The sequence below is a fragment of the Lagopus leucura genome, unplaced genomic scaffold, assembly GCF_019238085.1.
Source record: "Lagopus leucura isolate 7727_CA_CO unplaced genomic scaffold, USGS_WTPT01 Super-Scaffold_100030, whole genome shotgun sequence".
Taxonomy (NCBI): Eukaryota; Metazoa; Chordata; class Aves; order Galliformes; family Phasianidae; genus Lagopus; species Lagopus leucura.
This window is the reverse complement of record NW_024962281.1, coordinates 2,796,158-2,813,703: the sequence shown is the minus strand read 5'-3', so window position 1 is coordinate 2,813,703 and position 17,546 is coordinate 2,796,158. Positions and strand designations below refer to the sequence as shown.

Genomic DNA, 17,546 nt, shown 5'->3' with positions numbered 1-17,546 from the left:
GGAAGCCTCCCAGAGTCACCGGGCTGCTGCTTGGGGAGAGGGGGAAGCGGGGCCGGAGCCCTGAGGAGGAGGCGGCGAGGCGGAGGGCGGGGCTGCGTCAGGGGCGACCGTTACAGCACCGGGCCGAGGCGGGGGGCAGAGCCGCGGTGAGGGAGAAGGAGGAGGAGGACTGGAGGGATGTGACGCCAGGCAGCGCTCGGCATTGTGGGAGCGCGCCGCCAGCCCGTCCAGCCGTTCCCGTTGGCCCCGCGGGCGGAGCGCAGGCAGCGGGAGCGGGGCCGCCGCCGCCGGGAGACATCTTGGTGCCGCCGCCGGGAGCCGCGCTGTAAGTGGGCGCCGCCCGCCCTGCGCAGCGGCCGTTCTCCGTGCTGAGAGCTGAGCGGGGCGGGGGGCGCTGAGAGGAGAGGGGTCCCGGCTGCCGCCTGGCTGAGGGAAAGGCGGAGCGGAGGGAGCTGTCTGCCTTTTTTTTTTTTTTTTTTCTTTTCTTTTTTTCTTTTTTTTTGTCGTAGTGGTAGCGGGGTGTTGTTTGTGCTCGGAGTGTGCGGCGAGGGGTTGGAAGGAAGCCCGAGAGCGGCCGGCTCCTGCAGCCAGCCTGCCTGCCTTCCTCCTGGCGGGGAGCAGCGGGGTGCGCTGTCAGCGCGGCGCCCAAGTTCGTGCCAGACGGTAAACGGCTCCGGGAAACAAAGCCCGACGGCGGATTGAGAACCGTTGGCAGAGCTGTCCGAAGCATCCTGGGATGGTGAAGATGAGCTTTAAAAAAAAGAAAGAAAAGAAAAAGGAGGGGGTCTTGGTTGTGGTAGAGCTGTCAGCCTGCGGTGTGTCTGCCTGCAGGGCCGGGGACAGCCGTAGTGCAGGGCAGGGGATGCGGTGTCCTCCAGCTGTGTGCAGGCAAACACGGCTGTGCCGGCAGGAGAGGCGCTAAGGAAGCCTCTGCTTCTGTAACTCGTCCCGTCTGGAGTCCGTGGGTTCCCGTGTATCTTCAGGAGCCAGGGGCAGAAGGCTGCATCTGGAGTTGGCTTGGTAGCAGAGGCACTTTGCTGGTGTTGGTGGAAGGAGACGCTGCTGTGAGGTGTCTGCAAGAGGCTTGTTTATTTCTTGACTGCAGAAGTGAATGATCGTCTTTCCCCCAGAACTGTGTGAGGCTGTGACTTAGCAACAGGTCTGTGGGGAACTTTGCGGATCCGCCACCTCTCCCCCAGTCCTAAGAGTCAACAGAAATAAATGAACTGAGGAGCAGGGAGGCAATTATTGAAAGCAGAACCTGGGATTGTAAGCACAACAGGGAGCAGAAAGAATTAGGCATAAGCAAGACCACTACAGTTGCTTTGACAAACATGAGTGCTGTTGATTGATGTATTTTGTATCAAGCAGCCTTTAGCCAAGTCCTGGTTGTGTCTTTAGAAGTTGTCTGAAAGAGTTATACTGTGTTTTTCCCAGGCAGCGGCTTCAGGTTGTTCTGATGCAGTGTTGTTGTTTTTGTTTGTTCTTTTTTTTCCAGGTAGTGTTGGAGGCTGTTTTGCTGTGTTGTGTCATAATCTATCACACCAATGTTTTCTTGACCCATTATGGTCCTACAGAGTAACTCTGTTTTGTTACTGAGAGTTTGTTTGTTGCAGAACTGAGGCATACGCTTCTGATCACCAGTAAAACCAGTGCATAACTCTTGATAACCATAAATGATTTAGAAATTCATAGCTAAGACTAGAATTTGGCTTAATGACAGTAAGATAGGAAGAGTACTTAAGCACTGCTTATTTCATAAATCAGCATTAACGAAAAGAAAAACCCCAACTGCAAACTCACAAGGTAGGGATAAAGGAGCAGGAAGATGTAATTGATGCCATGGGAGAAAAAGGAGCCTCTAGAGAGAGCCTCCCTTGGGAGAAAGGTTATTGACCCAGCAGCTAGATCAGGGAGCATCAGGTTTTGTCAGCTCCTTGCTTCCTTGAGGTAGATTTGGGGGAAAAGTGTGCTAGATGCAGTATATGTAGGAAAGTGCACTGAGGGGATGAATGCAGAGAGGCTTGGGTGCCTTACCTAGAAGAGAAGATGTTCAGGATTCAGCTTGTACTACTTGTTCCTAAAACAGCGATGCAGTGATGCTCAAAGCACATCATTCAAGGCAGTGGGCTGAGTTCTTGCACTCTCTTCCATCAGCAGTACAACATCCATAGTACACTTCTGAATTTTCCATTGGAAACATCTGCCTGAATTCTTTGCATTTTTGCTGTTGTCCAAAATGTCAAGCAGAAAACAAGTTCTCAAAATGTTCTTTGAAACAGTTTTTCTTCTGAATTTATAAAACAGCCTCATGGCTTGTATCGAATCCTGTGCTTCCTACCTAACGTACAGAAAGCTGCAACACACAAATGTGTTATTTTCATGCTAGTGCTCCCAACTGGTCAGCAAAGACAACTGTATTTACATTTTCCTGTCTATTGGTGGCAGGGTGCCCAGCTAAAACTTTTGTCATCTCCCATCACTGTTCATAGTGGGGGCTTGCACATTAAGGAGGTATTTGTTTCGGAGTTTTGGTTCCCATTGTGGGAGGAAGGGATTTCAGCCAGCTGAATAAAATTGGGCAATAGTATCTTCTTCTGCACATGGGTTTGATGAAAATATTATTTCTCTTTTCACATTGCCATGATGGGAGTTGTAGTCTCCCTCACCTTCAGTAAAAAGGACATCTGTAAGGCATTTGTAGATGAGGAATATTCTTTGATTTGTTGGAGTGAAAATAAATGTATACTGCTGCCTTTCCAGATAAGAAATCAATGCAGTGCCAGAGCAGCTGGTTTGCAACCAGTTTCACTCCTCTTTTTCAGACCACAAAGAATTACTGCTTTGATAAAGTGCTTAAGCTAAAACTAGAAATCACACCAGACCAAATGATTGCTGAGTTGCTCTTCTTGTATTACTGTAGTACCTGGAAACCATGGTCACAGACTGAGACACTGTTGAGTTGGACAGGCGTTAATAAAGACCGTTTAATGCTGACTCTCTAAGCAGTGCACTTTATAAATATGTCAAACTAGTTTCTGATCGGCCAAGAAGAGAGCAAATTAGTTGTCAAAGCAAATTCAAGCGCATCTTTTCAAAATGAGTTCAGTGAGCAGCTATTATTATGGTACATAAATAGATTTTAGATGGAGTGGCAGCTCTTGCTTGTTAATCTTTTGGAGCAGTGAAAAGAAAATAGCATTGCTGGTAAGCTCCTGTGATACAAAAGTGAACTTTTCAGCTTAGTCTTCCTCCTGGAAAGAGGAGGAAAGGAATTGCTCAGTGTTAGCATTTTTCCTATTGTAGTAATGGTGTACTGCATTCCACTGTAGTTACAGATGTGATCTTGTAGATCTAAGTGCAGTGAATGCACTCAGGTAACCCTGGTGAGAGCAACTCCTATCTGACAGCAGTAGAACTCTCAGTAATTTGTTAAGTCGTTAAGAATCGGTACCTGAAAGCTGTTAGTATTGTTGTTTTTAATTATTACTGCTGTTTGATAAAAGAGTCACACTGACTGAGCTAATGAAGTGCTGGCATTTGAGCTATTGGAGATGAGATATTTTACCAGGATGTGTGGTCAAGTATTCCAGAGCTATATGATGTTAAGCTTTTCAGAAGAGCAGATGCCTATGATCACTTTAGGAAAATGGCATTTAAAAGTAGAGTATCTATCTTTGTACAGAAAGCTGTGGCCAGCAGCCAATTTCAACCAGGAAAATATCAATTACGTTGATTTTGTTGCTATACCTGATCATTATTTTGTTTCTTGGAATACATATTTCTGGCTTGCAAAGATCTGACAGCAGGCCTTGTAGTTTGAATCTTCACTGTGAGTGAATATACCATGGCATTCTCATTTGTGTGAATCTGGGAGCTTCAGAAAGCAGTGTGAATCTTGCTGCAGTCCTGGAGAGCTTTTCAGAAGGCCACGAATCTGGTGCTGCAGGTAGGGCAATCTGTGGCCCAGCACATACGTATACAAAGTGTGTGTGGGTGTATATATATATACACATACATATGCACTTTTAAATACATTTAGTGTATTTTTCAGTAATTTTCTTGCCAAGGCAAGAGAGGAGTAAGAAAGAAAAAGATGGACTGTGATTTTCTTTCTGTTTTGTTTTTCCTCCTGCCCGAATCCAGTCTGAACTATGGTAGATGTGATAAAGTTCCCTTTGGTGAGCACTGCCTTCCTCATCTGCAGGCTTGCAGTGACTCAGCAGACAGCTCTGGTTCATTAACATTGGCCGTGATCCAGAGTTTCTGGTGTTACAAAGATAAACCATTTGAGAACATGTAAGGCACACAGTTTTCTTTGGGTTTTGATCTGTTGCCGTGCTCTTTACATCTAACTTCAATACATTTCTTTGTGTTTGCTGCAAGTGACATCTATGTTCTTTCTGTACTTTTTGAGGTTTAGAGAACCAGAACTGAAGAAGACACTGAGAGCTCCTTGGGCCATCCAACCCTTTCTCAAAGGCAGGACAGGCAGGTTCTCTGAAGTAATGATCCTGAATCCATAGTTAAACCCCAAGAACTCCCATTCCAGGTTTTCTTTGCCCCTTCTCAATAAGGTGATCAGCAAAATGAAAAGCGGTACTTAAAACCTAATTAGATTTCCCTCCTTCCCCCCAACATCTAAATTTCTGTGTGTTATAAGAATGGGATCCTCGAGGCAAGAAGCCCTGAAACACATTTTGTCACATTTACTCATTACGTTAAAGTTGCAGAAGTGCTTGCTTTGTTCAACATTTGAGACTCCACCTTTCTGGTTTAGATAAGTTTTCCCTCATAAATAAGATAAATGTGACAAGCAGTACGAAATAAAGGGGGGAAATGAACCTCTTAGACATTGCAGAAGTGGTAAAGTAAGCTTATGTGAAAATGCACCCTTTTATATACAGTGGTGTGAGATAATTCCAGATGACAGAAGGTTTGAAGTTATCCATTGGAAGGCAGTATGTTAAAGGGAAGAACATCTCCCGAGCGCCAAATCAAAGATGCTGCAAAGGAACAGCCAAGTGTGTGCTGATAAGGGAGGATGGTTGGTTGAGCATGGCCACAGCAATAGGCAGCGTGTCAGCAACAGAGCTAGCACTGCTTTGTGATACAAAGCCAGAGACAGTGATACACAGTACCCATTTGTTTCTGCAGATGAAGGAACCATTTCCCTTACTGCACTGTGAACAGCCGCTTCCTTGGGACTAAAAATAAAAGGGCAGTGCTCTTTCATCTCTTTCTGCTGTCAGCTACAGCACGGCCATTCCATTTGGGCCTTTAGATTGGCAAGCTGTATTTACTTCAGATTCTTCAAAGCTGCTTTGGTAATGATTCTGCATTGCCACATATTTTACTCATGCTTTGATCCAAATGTTGTAGCAGAATACAGCTTTCCTGGAGGGGAATAAAAACAGTCAGGAGATAAGAACTTCCATATTCTCTTCCATCTGTTCTGACCATCCCACATTCAGTGACCTGGATTTCATAGGTGATGACCACAGCTATCTGCAGAGGTGTTTTGTAGGAGCTCAGAGCTGCACTGCTCCCAAGGAGAGCTTGATCCAGCAAGGTGTTCCTTGGGCTCTCTTCCCCCTTCCCTTTGACTGCGTTGCCCAGCATGGGGAAGCAGGGATGGGCTTAGAACTTTCCAGGGAATTTCAAAGTTATTTACTTCCCTTTTCTACTCTACTGTTATCTTCCTTTGATGTGGAATGTGCAACTTTGTATTCTGACTTTGTGGAAAAATGCAGCCCAGAATGAATACAGTCCCATTTGAACAGTTCTCCTGAATATAATCATTTCTTCCCTTTTTTTTTTCTTTCTTCCTTTTTGCTGGGAGTGCAGGTAGTCTGTTGAATTGCTCCCCTCCCAATGATTAGACTCAAACCAGTTAGAAGGTAAGATCTGTAATTAACACAGTGTATCCAGTTTCAACTTTTGGTTCTCCACACCATCCTGCTCAGCATCAGTATCCTTGCTACAGCTGCGGAAAGTAAATTGATTTTCACAGGGAATTAATTACCTGCTTTTAGAAGTGTTGTGTATTACAAAATGCACCTTGTTGTGACAGTTAAAATCCAGTTTTTGTCTTATACAGACACTTCATTATGAAATGCTTAATTTAGCATTCAGTGTAACGCACTTGATATGCAGATTACTGCGATTTCCCTGTATCAATAAAGAACCTGATTTTTTTTTTTTTCTATTAATGAAGTTTGCAAGCTACCTGAGATTCTCACAAGTTGCTATTTATATATGCTAGCATAGAGCAATGAAGGTGTATCTGAATGTGACTTGCATTCTGGCTTACGTGGCATCCAAAAGGAGAGCCTTGAGCATTTAGGCAAACAGTTCATACAGTTCTACCATTTAAGTGTTGCAGGTTTTCCATGGGAAAAAATCTGGTTTTCGTCATTCTGATCAGTTACACAACAGAGGAATGAAGGGGGAAGCTAGAAGCATGGATATTTCTTCTGTATGCTCTCGTGCTTAAATTCAGTGAACTTCTTAATGAGATTAAACATCTGTGGCAATGATGACAATGGAGTGCAGCCTATGAGAATATTTGCAGGCAGAAAGCCCATAGCCAATTGGAAACCACACCCAGCCATCTTCCTAACAGTGACAGAGCTCAGATGGAAGGCTGGAGCTAAACTGGAGGGTTTTAAAATCAGTTGTGCCTTTCATTTCCTCAAGGGAGGAAAGTGGGCATTTGTCTTCTTCGCAGTGTGGCTGCAGAGCTGAGCTCACAGCGAGGAGAGGGAAAGCAGTGCTTTCAGTGGCTCCCCTTCCAATTTCCTGTCTGTTTGTTGATATCGCTTTCATAAACATGGTCTGACTTTTGTCTGGCTAAAAAAAACCTGGGATTGTTTTGTTTACCTGTAACAATCAATAAGCCAGCTGACATTCATTCACTTAACGAGTTACGCACTTACAGAATGTTTGATGAGCAGAGAATGGAAGTGGAAAGGAAAAGAAATGGCTGGTTTTTGAGTTTCTTTAGTTATCCTGAATGGTCCTCATTTGATAGTTACATAGTCTGTATCTCAGTGACTCATTGCGGTTTAAAAGACGTCAGGACACGTCGGTGCAGATCAGAAGTTAGAGCAGAAGTTGTAAAAGTAGAGCTGGTGAACCTGTTTGGCCTAATTCAGAGCTCACTCAGTCATAGAATCAGGTGTTAATAAACACAGTCAAGTTCATAAGGAGAAGGAGAGAATTCAGTATGGACATGAGAGAAAGATAAAAGGGAAACAGAGAACTGGTATGATGGGAAATGAAGCTTAAAGAGCTTCTGTTGAGGAGTATATAATCACATTAATGACTTTGCATTCTCCTCAGTTAGGGTTTAGACATGTAGAAAAGTGCTAGGATGTACCAGTGATGCATACCTCTGGTTTCTCTGGAGCTCAGACATGATGAAGGGAGGGAGGGAACATTTGGACAGTCTCCTTTCCCCCAAGTTGATTTTAAAGCCCAGTGCATGATGCTGAAAGCCTGCAAACTCTCTTTCTCTTTGGATTTGCCAGCTTGTATTTACAGCCTAAGCAGAAATCAAAGAGAAAAAAAAACTATTTGACAGCTGAATTAGCAGGAGGTTTTTTCACATAGATAAACACAGATACGATCGTCAGAGGGCTGCTGGATGTTTAGACCACTGTTATGTCATGGAAGGGTTGAAGGCTTCTGATGGGCTTCAGTGTGAGCAGAGCTGGCTGCTGGCAGATTCAAATTGCAGGGGGTTCATTTCGCTTCCTTTTGAAAGATGCAGTGTACAGGAGATGTAGTTTACCTTACGTAGGTCTGTGTTCTGTAAATTCACTCACACTTGAAAATCCAGATTCTTAAGGAAGAGTAATAAAATGTACAAGCTCTAGTGACTTCAGTGCAGAAAGCAGGCTCTGCTTTCATGCTGAAACTCTTGTTTTACGTGTTAGGTAGTTACCACACTTGACTCCACTAACGGTGCCAGTTTTAACATGTTAGGAATTCCAGATTAGTAATTTCAAAGCAGATCTATGTAAAATTACTTCCCCTATTACCACTTGAAATTATTTAAATGCTGTACTCCTTACTGATTAAATTTTTGTCTTTGTTTTTCCCCCTAATATACAGAGTGCTGTTCCAGACCCAACACAGACAAAATGTCCAGCAGGGGAGGGAAGAAGAAGTCAACCAAGACTTCACGCTCTGCAAAAGCTGGGGTTATATTCCCTGTTGGAAGAATGCTCCGTTACATTAAGAAAGGCCATCCGAAGTACAGAATTGGTGTTGGTGCTCCAGTGTACATGGCTGCTGTACTGGAATATCTGACTGGTAGGTATTGCAGAACAACATGAAACAGCAACAGCAATAGAAATAAGACAAACTGAATTTGCACAGTGGAAAAGCTTTAGAAGATCCTTTGATTTATAGGAGGCTTTTGAATGAATAAAGAAGTTATGGCTTAAGTAACTGCTGTTGTTGACACATCTGAGCCAAAAGTAATATGCAGTCATCCCCACTCTTGCCTCAGATAGCTTTTGTGCAGTTCAGTATTTGATTTGCTCTGACTCTTTCCATATAGGCAGTCAGAAGGATTCTTACATCAGTGAGTATGGCTGGATCTCACATCACTGAACAGTAGGTTTTTTTACTGTGCATTTATGTTGGTGTTTGGTGCAAAATGTGCACATTTGCAGATGCAAATGTGTCCAGGGAACAGTGATCTTTAAGCTGTGATCCTGAGCTGATTCTCTGAGGAAGAATTGAAGTTCAGTCTTCCATTTTTTCAATTTGAGGACAAAGTAGCAAAGCACATGGTTTAGCAAGTGCCCTGATTGACAACTATGATTATAGGCATTGAAGGCTATTTTAGATACAACTCATAATAGATATTGACAAGGAAGGACAGAAATAGGTTGTTTTTTTTTGTTTTTTTTTTTTTTCCTATAAACCTTCCACCCCTAAAAATGAAGATTGGTAACTGAGAATAATTAAGTGCTTAATTTCTGTGAGGTACTCCTATTACATAGCTGAATTTTCTGAGCCATTAAACTTCGTTATTTTCATTTGTTCGTATTCACAGTTTTCCTTATTTGAACCTTTTCTTTAAAAGAATGCTTTTAAACTTCATAGATGGCCTTAAAAATTAACGTTTCCTTCAGCTGGGTTTCCTGCTTAGAGCAATAACAACTCAAATAAAATGCCTCTTGACTGAATGGGGCTTTGAATGCTGCCCTTTTCAAGAAAGGGAACAATACAGGTGAGCTCAAGATGCTGCTAATGAGCAGCACGTGTTGTTGGTTTACTGACTTAAAGGTTTTCTGAGGTAGTGACAGTTTAGGCACACAGTATAGGCTTGGGAAATAAGTGCTCCTTTAACTAACGTGGATCCAAAGGTTCAGATATATATATATATATATTTTTAATGAGTAATTGCACACACTGCTACTTTAAGAAATAGTAAAAGAGGTGCAAAAGGGAGAAGGATGAAGGAGAGCTTAGGAGGAAAAGCATCTTTACCTCTCCCTCAAAATATCTGTAAAGCTTCTGTGCTGTTTTTTTCCCCCTCTGTATGTTGGTTAGCCCTCATGACATGTAAGTCAAGATTATCTTTATGAAGATAAATGTGTCCCAAAAACAAAGATAATCTTTTCCTTCCCTTACTTAGTTTATGTTTTATGACTTTTTCAGCCTGATGATTTTTTTCCCTACTTTTCTGTAAGTTTTCTTGCACTCTCTATAGCAAAGTTTTTTTTAGTAATCAATGATTAATATATTTTCTCAACTTCAAGTTTCTTTGTTTTTCAGTATGATTCAGAAATCTCCTGGAATGGGAAGCAGAGAGATTTTTGTTCTGTGTGGTTTTTTTTATTGCTTTTATCCTGTTGGCAGTTATTACATTACAAAATTGAAGTCTTGATTTATTTCTTGAGGCTCTTAAATATGTTCACATCTGAGACTAAGTGAAGTTTGAGCCATCTGAAAAAGCAAAGCAGGAACATGACATAATGGAGATACGACGATGATAAACTGCATAAGTCAGAAAACATCCAGGAGGAGAGTAGAAAAGTAAAATATGAAACACAGTTACAGGAAAGAAAGTCTTCAGAAAACAACTGAGATGAAATGGCAGAAATGTGAGCTGATGGGAAGGAACCTACTAAGGTTTGAAAACTAGTTCATGTGTGTGCAGCATCTCACTTCAGTCCTTTGGAAGATGAAGTGCTAAATTTTGCTGGCCTTTGTGAAAGTTCAGCTCTGGATGTAAATCTGAAATTAGGCCATAACGTGATCAGATCTGGGATTTTTGATTTAGCTTGGGATTTAAACTTCCGTAATGCTTCCAGCTGTTCAGACTTGCAGTTCAGTTTTGGGTCCATCTGTAGTTATGACTTTATCTGCTTTTACTTTGAAGGTACCTGTTAAGATGTATGTGCTCATCAAAAAGTGAAAATTCTCTAACTACTTACAAATGGGCACATATGCTGTAATTTAAGCTCTTCTTCAGTCTGTGCTCAACAAAGTTCTTTTCCATTTACATTTGTGTTCTTCCCATGCTTTTCTATTGGGTTGTGTATCTGCTCTTAGCTCCAAGAGCAGGAACATACGTGGTTTTAGCACACAGGTTACTCTGGCTGCTTCAGTTGCTGTGAACTAAATGCTGTGTGCATTTGCTGTGCTGATTTTCATTCTCTTGGCTTCTGATGGCTTCTTCTGCAGGAGCCAGAATACATCTTCCCTGTACTCTTTATTGTAATGACTCTAAAAGTAATAATAAAACTTCCCATAATATTAGCAGCCAATACAGTGATTTTCCTTATCTCACATTTCAACCTATTTAAGTATTAAAGAGTTGCAAATTTCTGTTATTACCTGTAAAAATATTATAATTCTCTCAACAGCACACCAAGCGTTCACAATTCGCTTTCTGTAGGGATATCACCTGCTTATTCTTTCCTCCTTTTTATCTAAGGAAATTATATGCATCATCCACTGTAAACAGGGTGCAAGTGTGTGTGCAGAAGATATCACTGTGTTTTACCAATAATAAAGCAGTGGGTATACTTTCTTCACTCTGGAGGAATAGTGTGGATGAGGAAGAACTACAATTTATGGGTCTTATTTCTCTTGATTAATTTCTGTTTAGCTGCAGAACTAATTTTAGGCATTATTAACTAGTTGGAGCTGTCGAGAAGTTTGATGTTACTAATTCCTTCTGTCATCTTTCCTTATTGTGGCTCTTTTGTTACAGTAATTTATTGCTTCCTTATCTTCACATGAGTGGAAAGCTACACTCCTCATTTCGTCTGCAACAATGTGCATCAGGATCAGTTTGTATCAAATAAAATACAGAGTCAGGCAACAAGGTTGCCTTTGACTGGGGCATTGCAGCCACTCAGATGGCCTTGCGTGGTTTGCATTTGTCCAAACCCATCCAGCTGTATTTGTAAACAGTTGTTGTCTCTTTTGATCTGCAGCTTGCATAGGTTACAGTATGGTCCTTTGGTTACAGTGTTTGCCCTTGGAAAACCCTTGCCTTCATATATACATAAAAATCTCCTGAAGTGTGTTTAGAGGCAGCAAGAACCAGGCCTGCAAGCAATATCTGTTCCCCCTGCCCCCGTCATCTTCTCTATGTTGTAAACAATTTTCAATTGCTAAAGTGTCATAGCAAATGAGGGAAATGGGAAGTTTATAGAACAGGAATACAGAAGAAATAAGGCTTTGATTTATTCTTGTTCTGTACTTACTGAAGTAAGGTAGGGAAAAAAATGTCTGTTTTCTCCATTAGGGTTTTTCTTTTCCCCCAATGAGATTTTATTGCCCATTGCGTACTGTTGACCATGTATTTTGTTAAAATGTGCTGTAAGCACCTTTTCAATCCTAGGGCTAGAACTGCACCTGGGGCACTCTGCTGCTCACCTTAGGTTTTGTTCTCAGGCTTTCTGATGTCACCAGAATCCCTTAATGGAGGTTCACGAGCCAGAGTTCAGTTCATTGCATTTTCACCTTGATTAATTTTCGATGTGGAAAACTTTCTGAAGCCAGCTGCTGATTGGCTGCAAAAGAGAAGTCCTTCCTGAAGGCACTGCGTTTAACTGCTCGCTTCTGATGCTCACTTTCCAAAGTGCAAACTGATCAACTTGAACTGCTGCTCACCTCTCATGTTCTGCCTGCTGCTGAAAAATTTTACAGGGTCACAGAGGAAAACAATGATTTGCCCTGTTTTCGAAGCAGAAGTACTGCTGAGCTTCTGCTTTGAGGCAGAGGGGTAGCTGAGAGGTCCACAATAAAAAAAGCATTAGGTTAAAAGCAGATTGAAGTTCCAGGCATTCTGAGACTGCCATAAATAATGATCCTCGGGGAATAATGAAATTTAAGAAGAGAATTAATTGACAGTATCTTTTTGATACAGTTGAGACGTATTCACTACTGTGATACGTTCCTTCTATTTAAGCAGACAGCTTCAGAAACACTAATCCCTATTATAGTTATATGCCACAAACTGTCCCAGAAGAGGTTTAAGGTAAATTAAAGGGCTTGTAGGGCCCATGCCTTATTAAAGCAAGCATGAAACTACCTCTTCAGCTCCGGTGTGCTTTTAAAATGGATTAATACCGGGCCTAAAACACATCACAGTTGTTTATGAAGTAGCCTTGCAGGCAGAAGCCTTTAAAAAATAGCATCGTAGCAAAGCATTTTTGTAACCTTCTTCTTTTACATAAGGCTTCAGTCTTTTCCTTAACAGAAGTGAGATTGTCACAGCTAGAGATTGCAACTCTTTAAGAAGTGGCAACTTAGATCTAAAACTTGGCATCATTCTAGCTTGAGTGGCTAACATTCTTTGTGAATTAACACCGGCATGAATCAGTGTGCTTCAAACGTATGTAAATGAAGAGCTCTCTTTCATCGATTAGCCCTTCCTTGGCTACTACCCTGTAAACCCTTAAGTGTGTTCCTATCTTAACTTGTTGTCCCATGAACTTCAGTGCAGCCCTCCTAGTTACAAACGCTAAGCTAATCAAAGCAACTTGCCAGATTGGTGCTCTGCTGTATTCTGCAAGCCATGCAGATTAGGTTTGATGAAAAACAGTCGAAGTGAAAGCATTTTCATGTGGTAAAAGCCCTCACAACACATACTGGTTGGTCTGTATAGATATCTACTTCAGAGGGGTACCTTTGTATCAAAATTTGCATTTGTGCCATTCTGAGATAATGTACAAAATGAGACATCAGGGTTATTGGTGCTTATTTGATTTTTGTTTTTACACCTTGATTATCAAATTATTGTCTCCCACTGACGGCTGCTAAATTCAAGTTATATTTTAATACTCTTAATATAGAATTGTGTTTCCTCTTTATTCTAGTAACGTTCCATCTCTACTTGCCTAATTTACAAGTAAGCAACGACTTCTGTTATAAGTTCCTGTTCAATTTAATAGTCTTGAAAGTTTGGCTTAAAGGTCAATAATTATTAAGGGGAACAGCATTTCAGTAAATATATGATAGACTGAAGGACAGAGTAGCAGTTCTTTGTGAGGGCTGCTAGTCAGGTATTAGGTTCATAAAATATGTAATCTTAGGGCTGTGCTTCATCACTGACTATTGTAGGCAATTTAAGCATCTGTTGGACTTTTTTCTCTGAGAAATATGTATTGTTTAGGTGAAAATAACTTGGGTTAAATCCCGTGTTCCCATTAGACGAGAGAGCTGCTAGCACGATGGGTCACTGCTACAGGCCTTACTGCTCTCTCATAATAACCCTATTATCCCTGCCTTGCAGAACATGTGAAAGAATGCAGGACATCACTGGGGTAAGTTAGCAGTAATGGCACACTGTGGAAATATCAAACGTGGTGTTTTTAACATTTCAGACACTGCAGCCCATGCGTGTAAATGCTTTCATTACTTCAAATTATCAAATATTTTATCCTGTCCTCGGACTGAGGGCTGCATTTGTATTGTGTTCTTAAATGTCCATGGCCTGTAATAATGTTTCAATTGCAAGCAGGCCTGGTCTGCTTGTATGGGATTTGTATGGGGGGTTTTCCAGCAATTTGAAATGATCCTGGCTCAGTGCTGCCAAAACAAATTTTCCACAATGTGTAGCAACAGGCTTTTATGAATTTTGATGGAGAGTTTAAAAGAGTAATATTAATTCTCACTTTAATATGTCAGATCTGTGCTTTGGGGAGGTTTTTTTTTTTTATAACATCACTGATAAGAGCCAGTTTCTTTCCTCACATTTTGTCTGACATGAAGGGAAGAAAGCATTCTAACAGTGCTTTCCTTTATGCCATAAGGTTTGCTTAAGAATGCTTGAATTCTGGTTATGCAGTGTGTTTGCATTGGATCTTAAGTCTTTTTTTTTTTTTTTTCCACTCTACATTTATCCCTGATTTTCTTTCAAGGGTGAAATTCCACACAGATTTTTAGGTGCAGCAGGATGAAATGCTTCATCCTCAGTGTAAACTTCAATGTGGAAGAAATAAATTGAGGGGACATGCAGTGAAACACAATATTCTTAAAATAAATAGGCAGTACTTTTCCTCCATTACAAAAATGTCTGGGTTGCAGTGACACTTGTTGCAAGATACGGGTTCCAGAAATTAGAGTAACTTCAGAAAACTGTTTTACACATCCACAGAAATAAAATCCATTGGGAGGCTAAATGGAAAGATGGCATTTCTAGCTTCAAAAGCCAGCCCCTAAGTTGCAAATGGCTGGAATCAGAGGGATTACTCTGGAAAAGCAGCATTTAAGTAGTAGGAAGAGTATTTCAAGCAGTAATCCTCTGGAACGCTTGTTGTTGGGTACTGGTTGGGGACAGAATATCAGTTAAAACGTGGTTTTTTGCTCTGATGAAATTGTAGCTACTCTTTAAATTAGACTACTGCTGAATACCCAAAGTAATAGAACTTCTTGCACGGTGTGTTCTGCAGACAGATTTAAAACTAAAACAAAAAGTGCTGAATGTCCTATTTGCCTCTCCATAACTGCTTCTGTAAAGTAGCAGGGAAAAATATTTGTAAATACATTTACAAAATTCTTTGTAAAAATATTTCTAAATGTTTTTCTTCTAAACAATAACAATTGTGTTTGCCTACAGACACCTGTATTTATTATGGCTTTCGTTGCAGTCTTAGTGCTAAAAAGGACTTGGAGTTGTAGAAAGACTTAGAGACAACAGTAATTTAATGAGTCATGATGTTTTCAGCAATAAATTCGGAATCCTGCTTGCTTTGCTGTCAGAGGTGGTAGCTAATAAAACCATTATTGCCATCTGCCAGATCTTTAGAAATGAGCGTGCTACAAAAACGAGAGCACAGCGTGCATAGATTGTGCATGGATTGCATCAGGTCCTTGTTCAGCAAAGGCTATGCTGTAACCTGTGTGCTTTGCTTCTCTCTACGTGGGCATGGCTGCAATGTCCTTGGGATACACCTCTATTTCCTCTTTCTGCCCAAGGTTTGGAGTCATTTCAGCAAACTGTAGAATTTCAGTACGAAGTCATCTCCTCGTTTTCCTTGGTTAATCATGTTATGAATGTTTACTGAGTTTCAGTAGATGATTGGCATCTGCCACTTCTTTAATGTTTGGACGTGCAAGTTTCTAACGTGCCTACAGAGGTCAAAGACCGAGTAGGACCAAGTCAAAGGACATCAGCAGTCTCCTGCCCTCTGTAACAGCCAGACCAAAGCACACATGCTGCACTTGATCGAGTAATGTCTGGCAGCAGTTAAATTAATCATGTCAGAGTGTATTTCTAAAGCATATGTAAACTGTTAGGAGTAAGAGCAGAGTGTAAACTGCTGGGTAGGGAAAGCTCCAAAGGAAGAGAAGAAAAAAGGCAGAGTTAGATGGGAGTCTGTAAGTCAGTGGAGGAGAAATAGGGGATCACTTTTGAAATTAGTACTCGCAGTGTGACTGTGGTAATAAGTAACATTTTGGATTTCAGAAAGTTCCCTCTTAAGTGTCACCATGAAGTGAATTCATATACATTTTACTGACAACATTTAACCTGAAAATATACCCAAAAAATAGTGTGTTAAATAGCATTGCATCTCCTACAAGGAAAGGAGAAACAAAAAAAGCAAGAAGTCTCATATAAAGTGTGGAAATGAAAAAAAGAGCTGAAGAGCAGCATGAGTCAGATCAGAAGGCTCTAAGTGGAAGTGGCTTTTGTGGCCTGAACTCGAATTCTATGTAAACAGCAGTCTGTCATCTGCCTCACAGAAACACAAAACTTAGAATAACTTGGCAAAGCCCGCAGTTTCTCCTCTAAGGGGCCTAGTTTTGATACAGCTCAGGGACTGAAGCCTGAAAGTTTTTTATCGCATCCTAAGAGAATGATTGCCCTGCTGAGAGTTGAGGTTTCACCAAAGCTTGTTCATGGCAGTAAAATATCTTGAATTGATTTTCACTGCATCGAATTTCCATGACTTTGAACCAGGGCTGAGAACTGTTTTACTGGAATGCATAAGAGGGAAAGTGCTGTTAAATGATTCTGCTTCCACTGCTGGGATGGTGGATTCCGGGGGGATTGGGTGGAATACACAGAAAGAAGAATGCAGGAAGCTCGTAATAATCTTTGATGATTGGGGTTGATTGGGTTAAAACCTTCCGGAATGGTGCAAGATGATTCTGAAGTCAATAAATTGCTGATGGAAGGTTGATTAATTTAAAATACAATGAACAGACTCTGTCATATAGCTGGCTCTGTAGCCCATACGCTTTTTCTCAATGGAATTGTGTCAGCATTCATTTTTCTTTCATTTCTGGATATTGTTCTCCAATATTTTATTGTGAGGAGAGGCTTTGAAATTTCTTTTGGAAAAAGTTCCTTGTTGGAGCTCCAGCCTTCAGAAGTTGGCTTCATGTCAACGCATCACCTGTTAGTTGTTAAGGGTTTAATTTTCAAAGCTATGATTTCATCTCCCTGAAGAGAAGGCAGACAAAAGGATTCAATGCAACAGCAGATTTTGAGTTTGAGACATAAACAACAAGAAAAAAAACAAAACCAAACCCAAAGCACTTTTGGGATGAACTCAGCCATGATTAAATCGAATATTTACATTTAGAAAGTAAGACAGCCTGAATGCATGCTAAGCTAAAGGCTTTGTCATTTAAGCTCTAAAGGAGTTTTAGTCAATAATGACCGGTAATACTTCGTTAGGGTAAATGAGCTGGTGAGAGTGGGAGAAACACACGCTTAATTTTGTTTATATCCAGGTCTATAGTTACTACTGTGCCTGATTTGCTTATGTCCAATAGTGATTTGTTTTATTTGAACCTCGGTGCTGAGTTCTTGTTTCAAAATCTGCAAGTGTTATGAAATACCCAAGGCCTGGTACTCAATGAGCAGCAGTGAAATAAATGCAGGTAATGGAACTGGGGACTTTGTAGGGTGTCCAAGAGAGGATCAGAGCAGAGAGGTCTCTGCAAGTGAAGGATGAGGAACTTACTCTGGCAGCTTGCTCCAGGATGAGGTTTCTGTAGAGACTTCTAACAAATTTTGATAGTGTTTGAATAGGAAAAGCCTCGAGAGCAGCCTTTCC

The 17,546-nt window shown here is 41.2% G+C and overlaps 1 protein-coding gene across 4 annotated transcripts in view; it reads left to right on the top strand.

The window, feature by feature from the left end:
• The first annotated feature begins 219 nt into the window (after nucleotides 1-219).
• Nucleotides 220-17,546, top strand: part of LOC122185556 (core histone macro-H2A.1) — a 44,547-nt gene continuing 27,220 nt past the window's right edge. For all 4 annotated transcript variants that reach the window (XM_042881462.1, XM_042881460.1, XM_042881461.1 and 1 more), the window contains exons 1-2: nucleotides 220-325; nucleotides 8,119-8,319. In XM_042881462.1, the coding sequence (XP_042737396.1) occupies nucleotides 8,148-8,319 (172 nt within the window). In that variant the 5' untranslated portion in view covers nucleotides 220-325; nucleotides 8,119-8,147. The remainder of the gene's footprint in view (nucleotides 326-8,118; nucleotides 8,320-17,546) is intronic.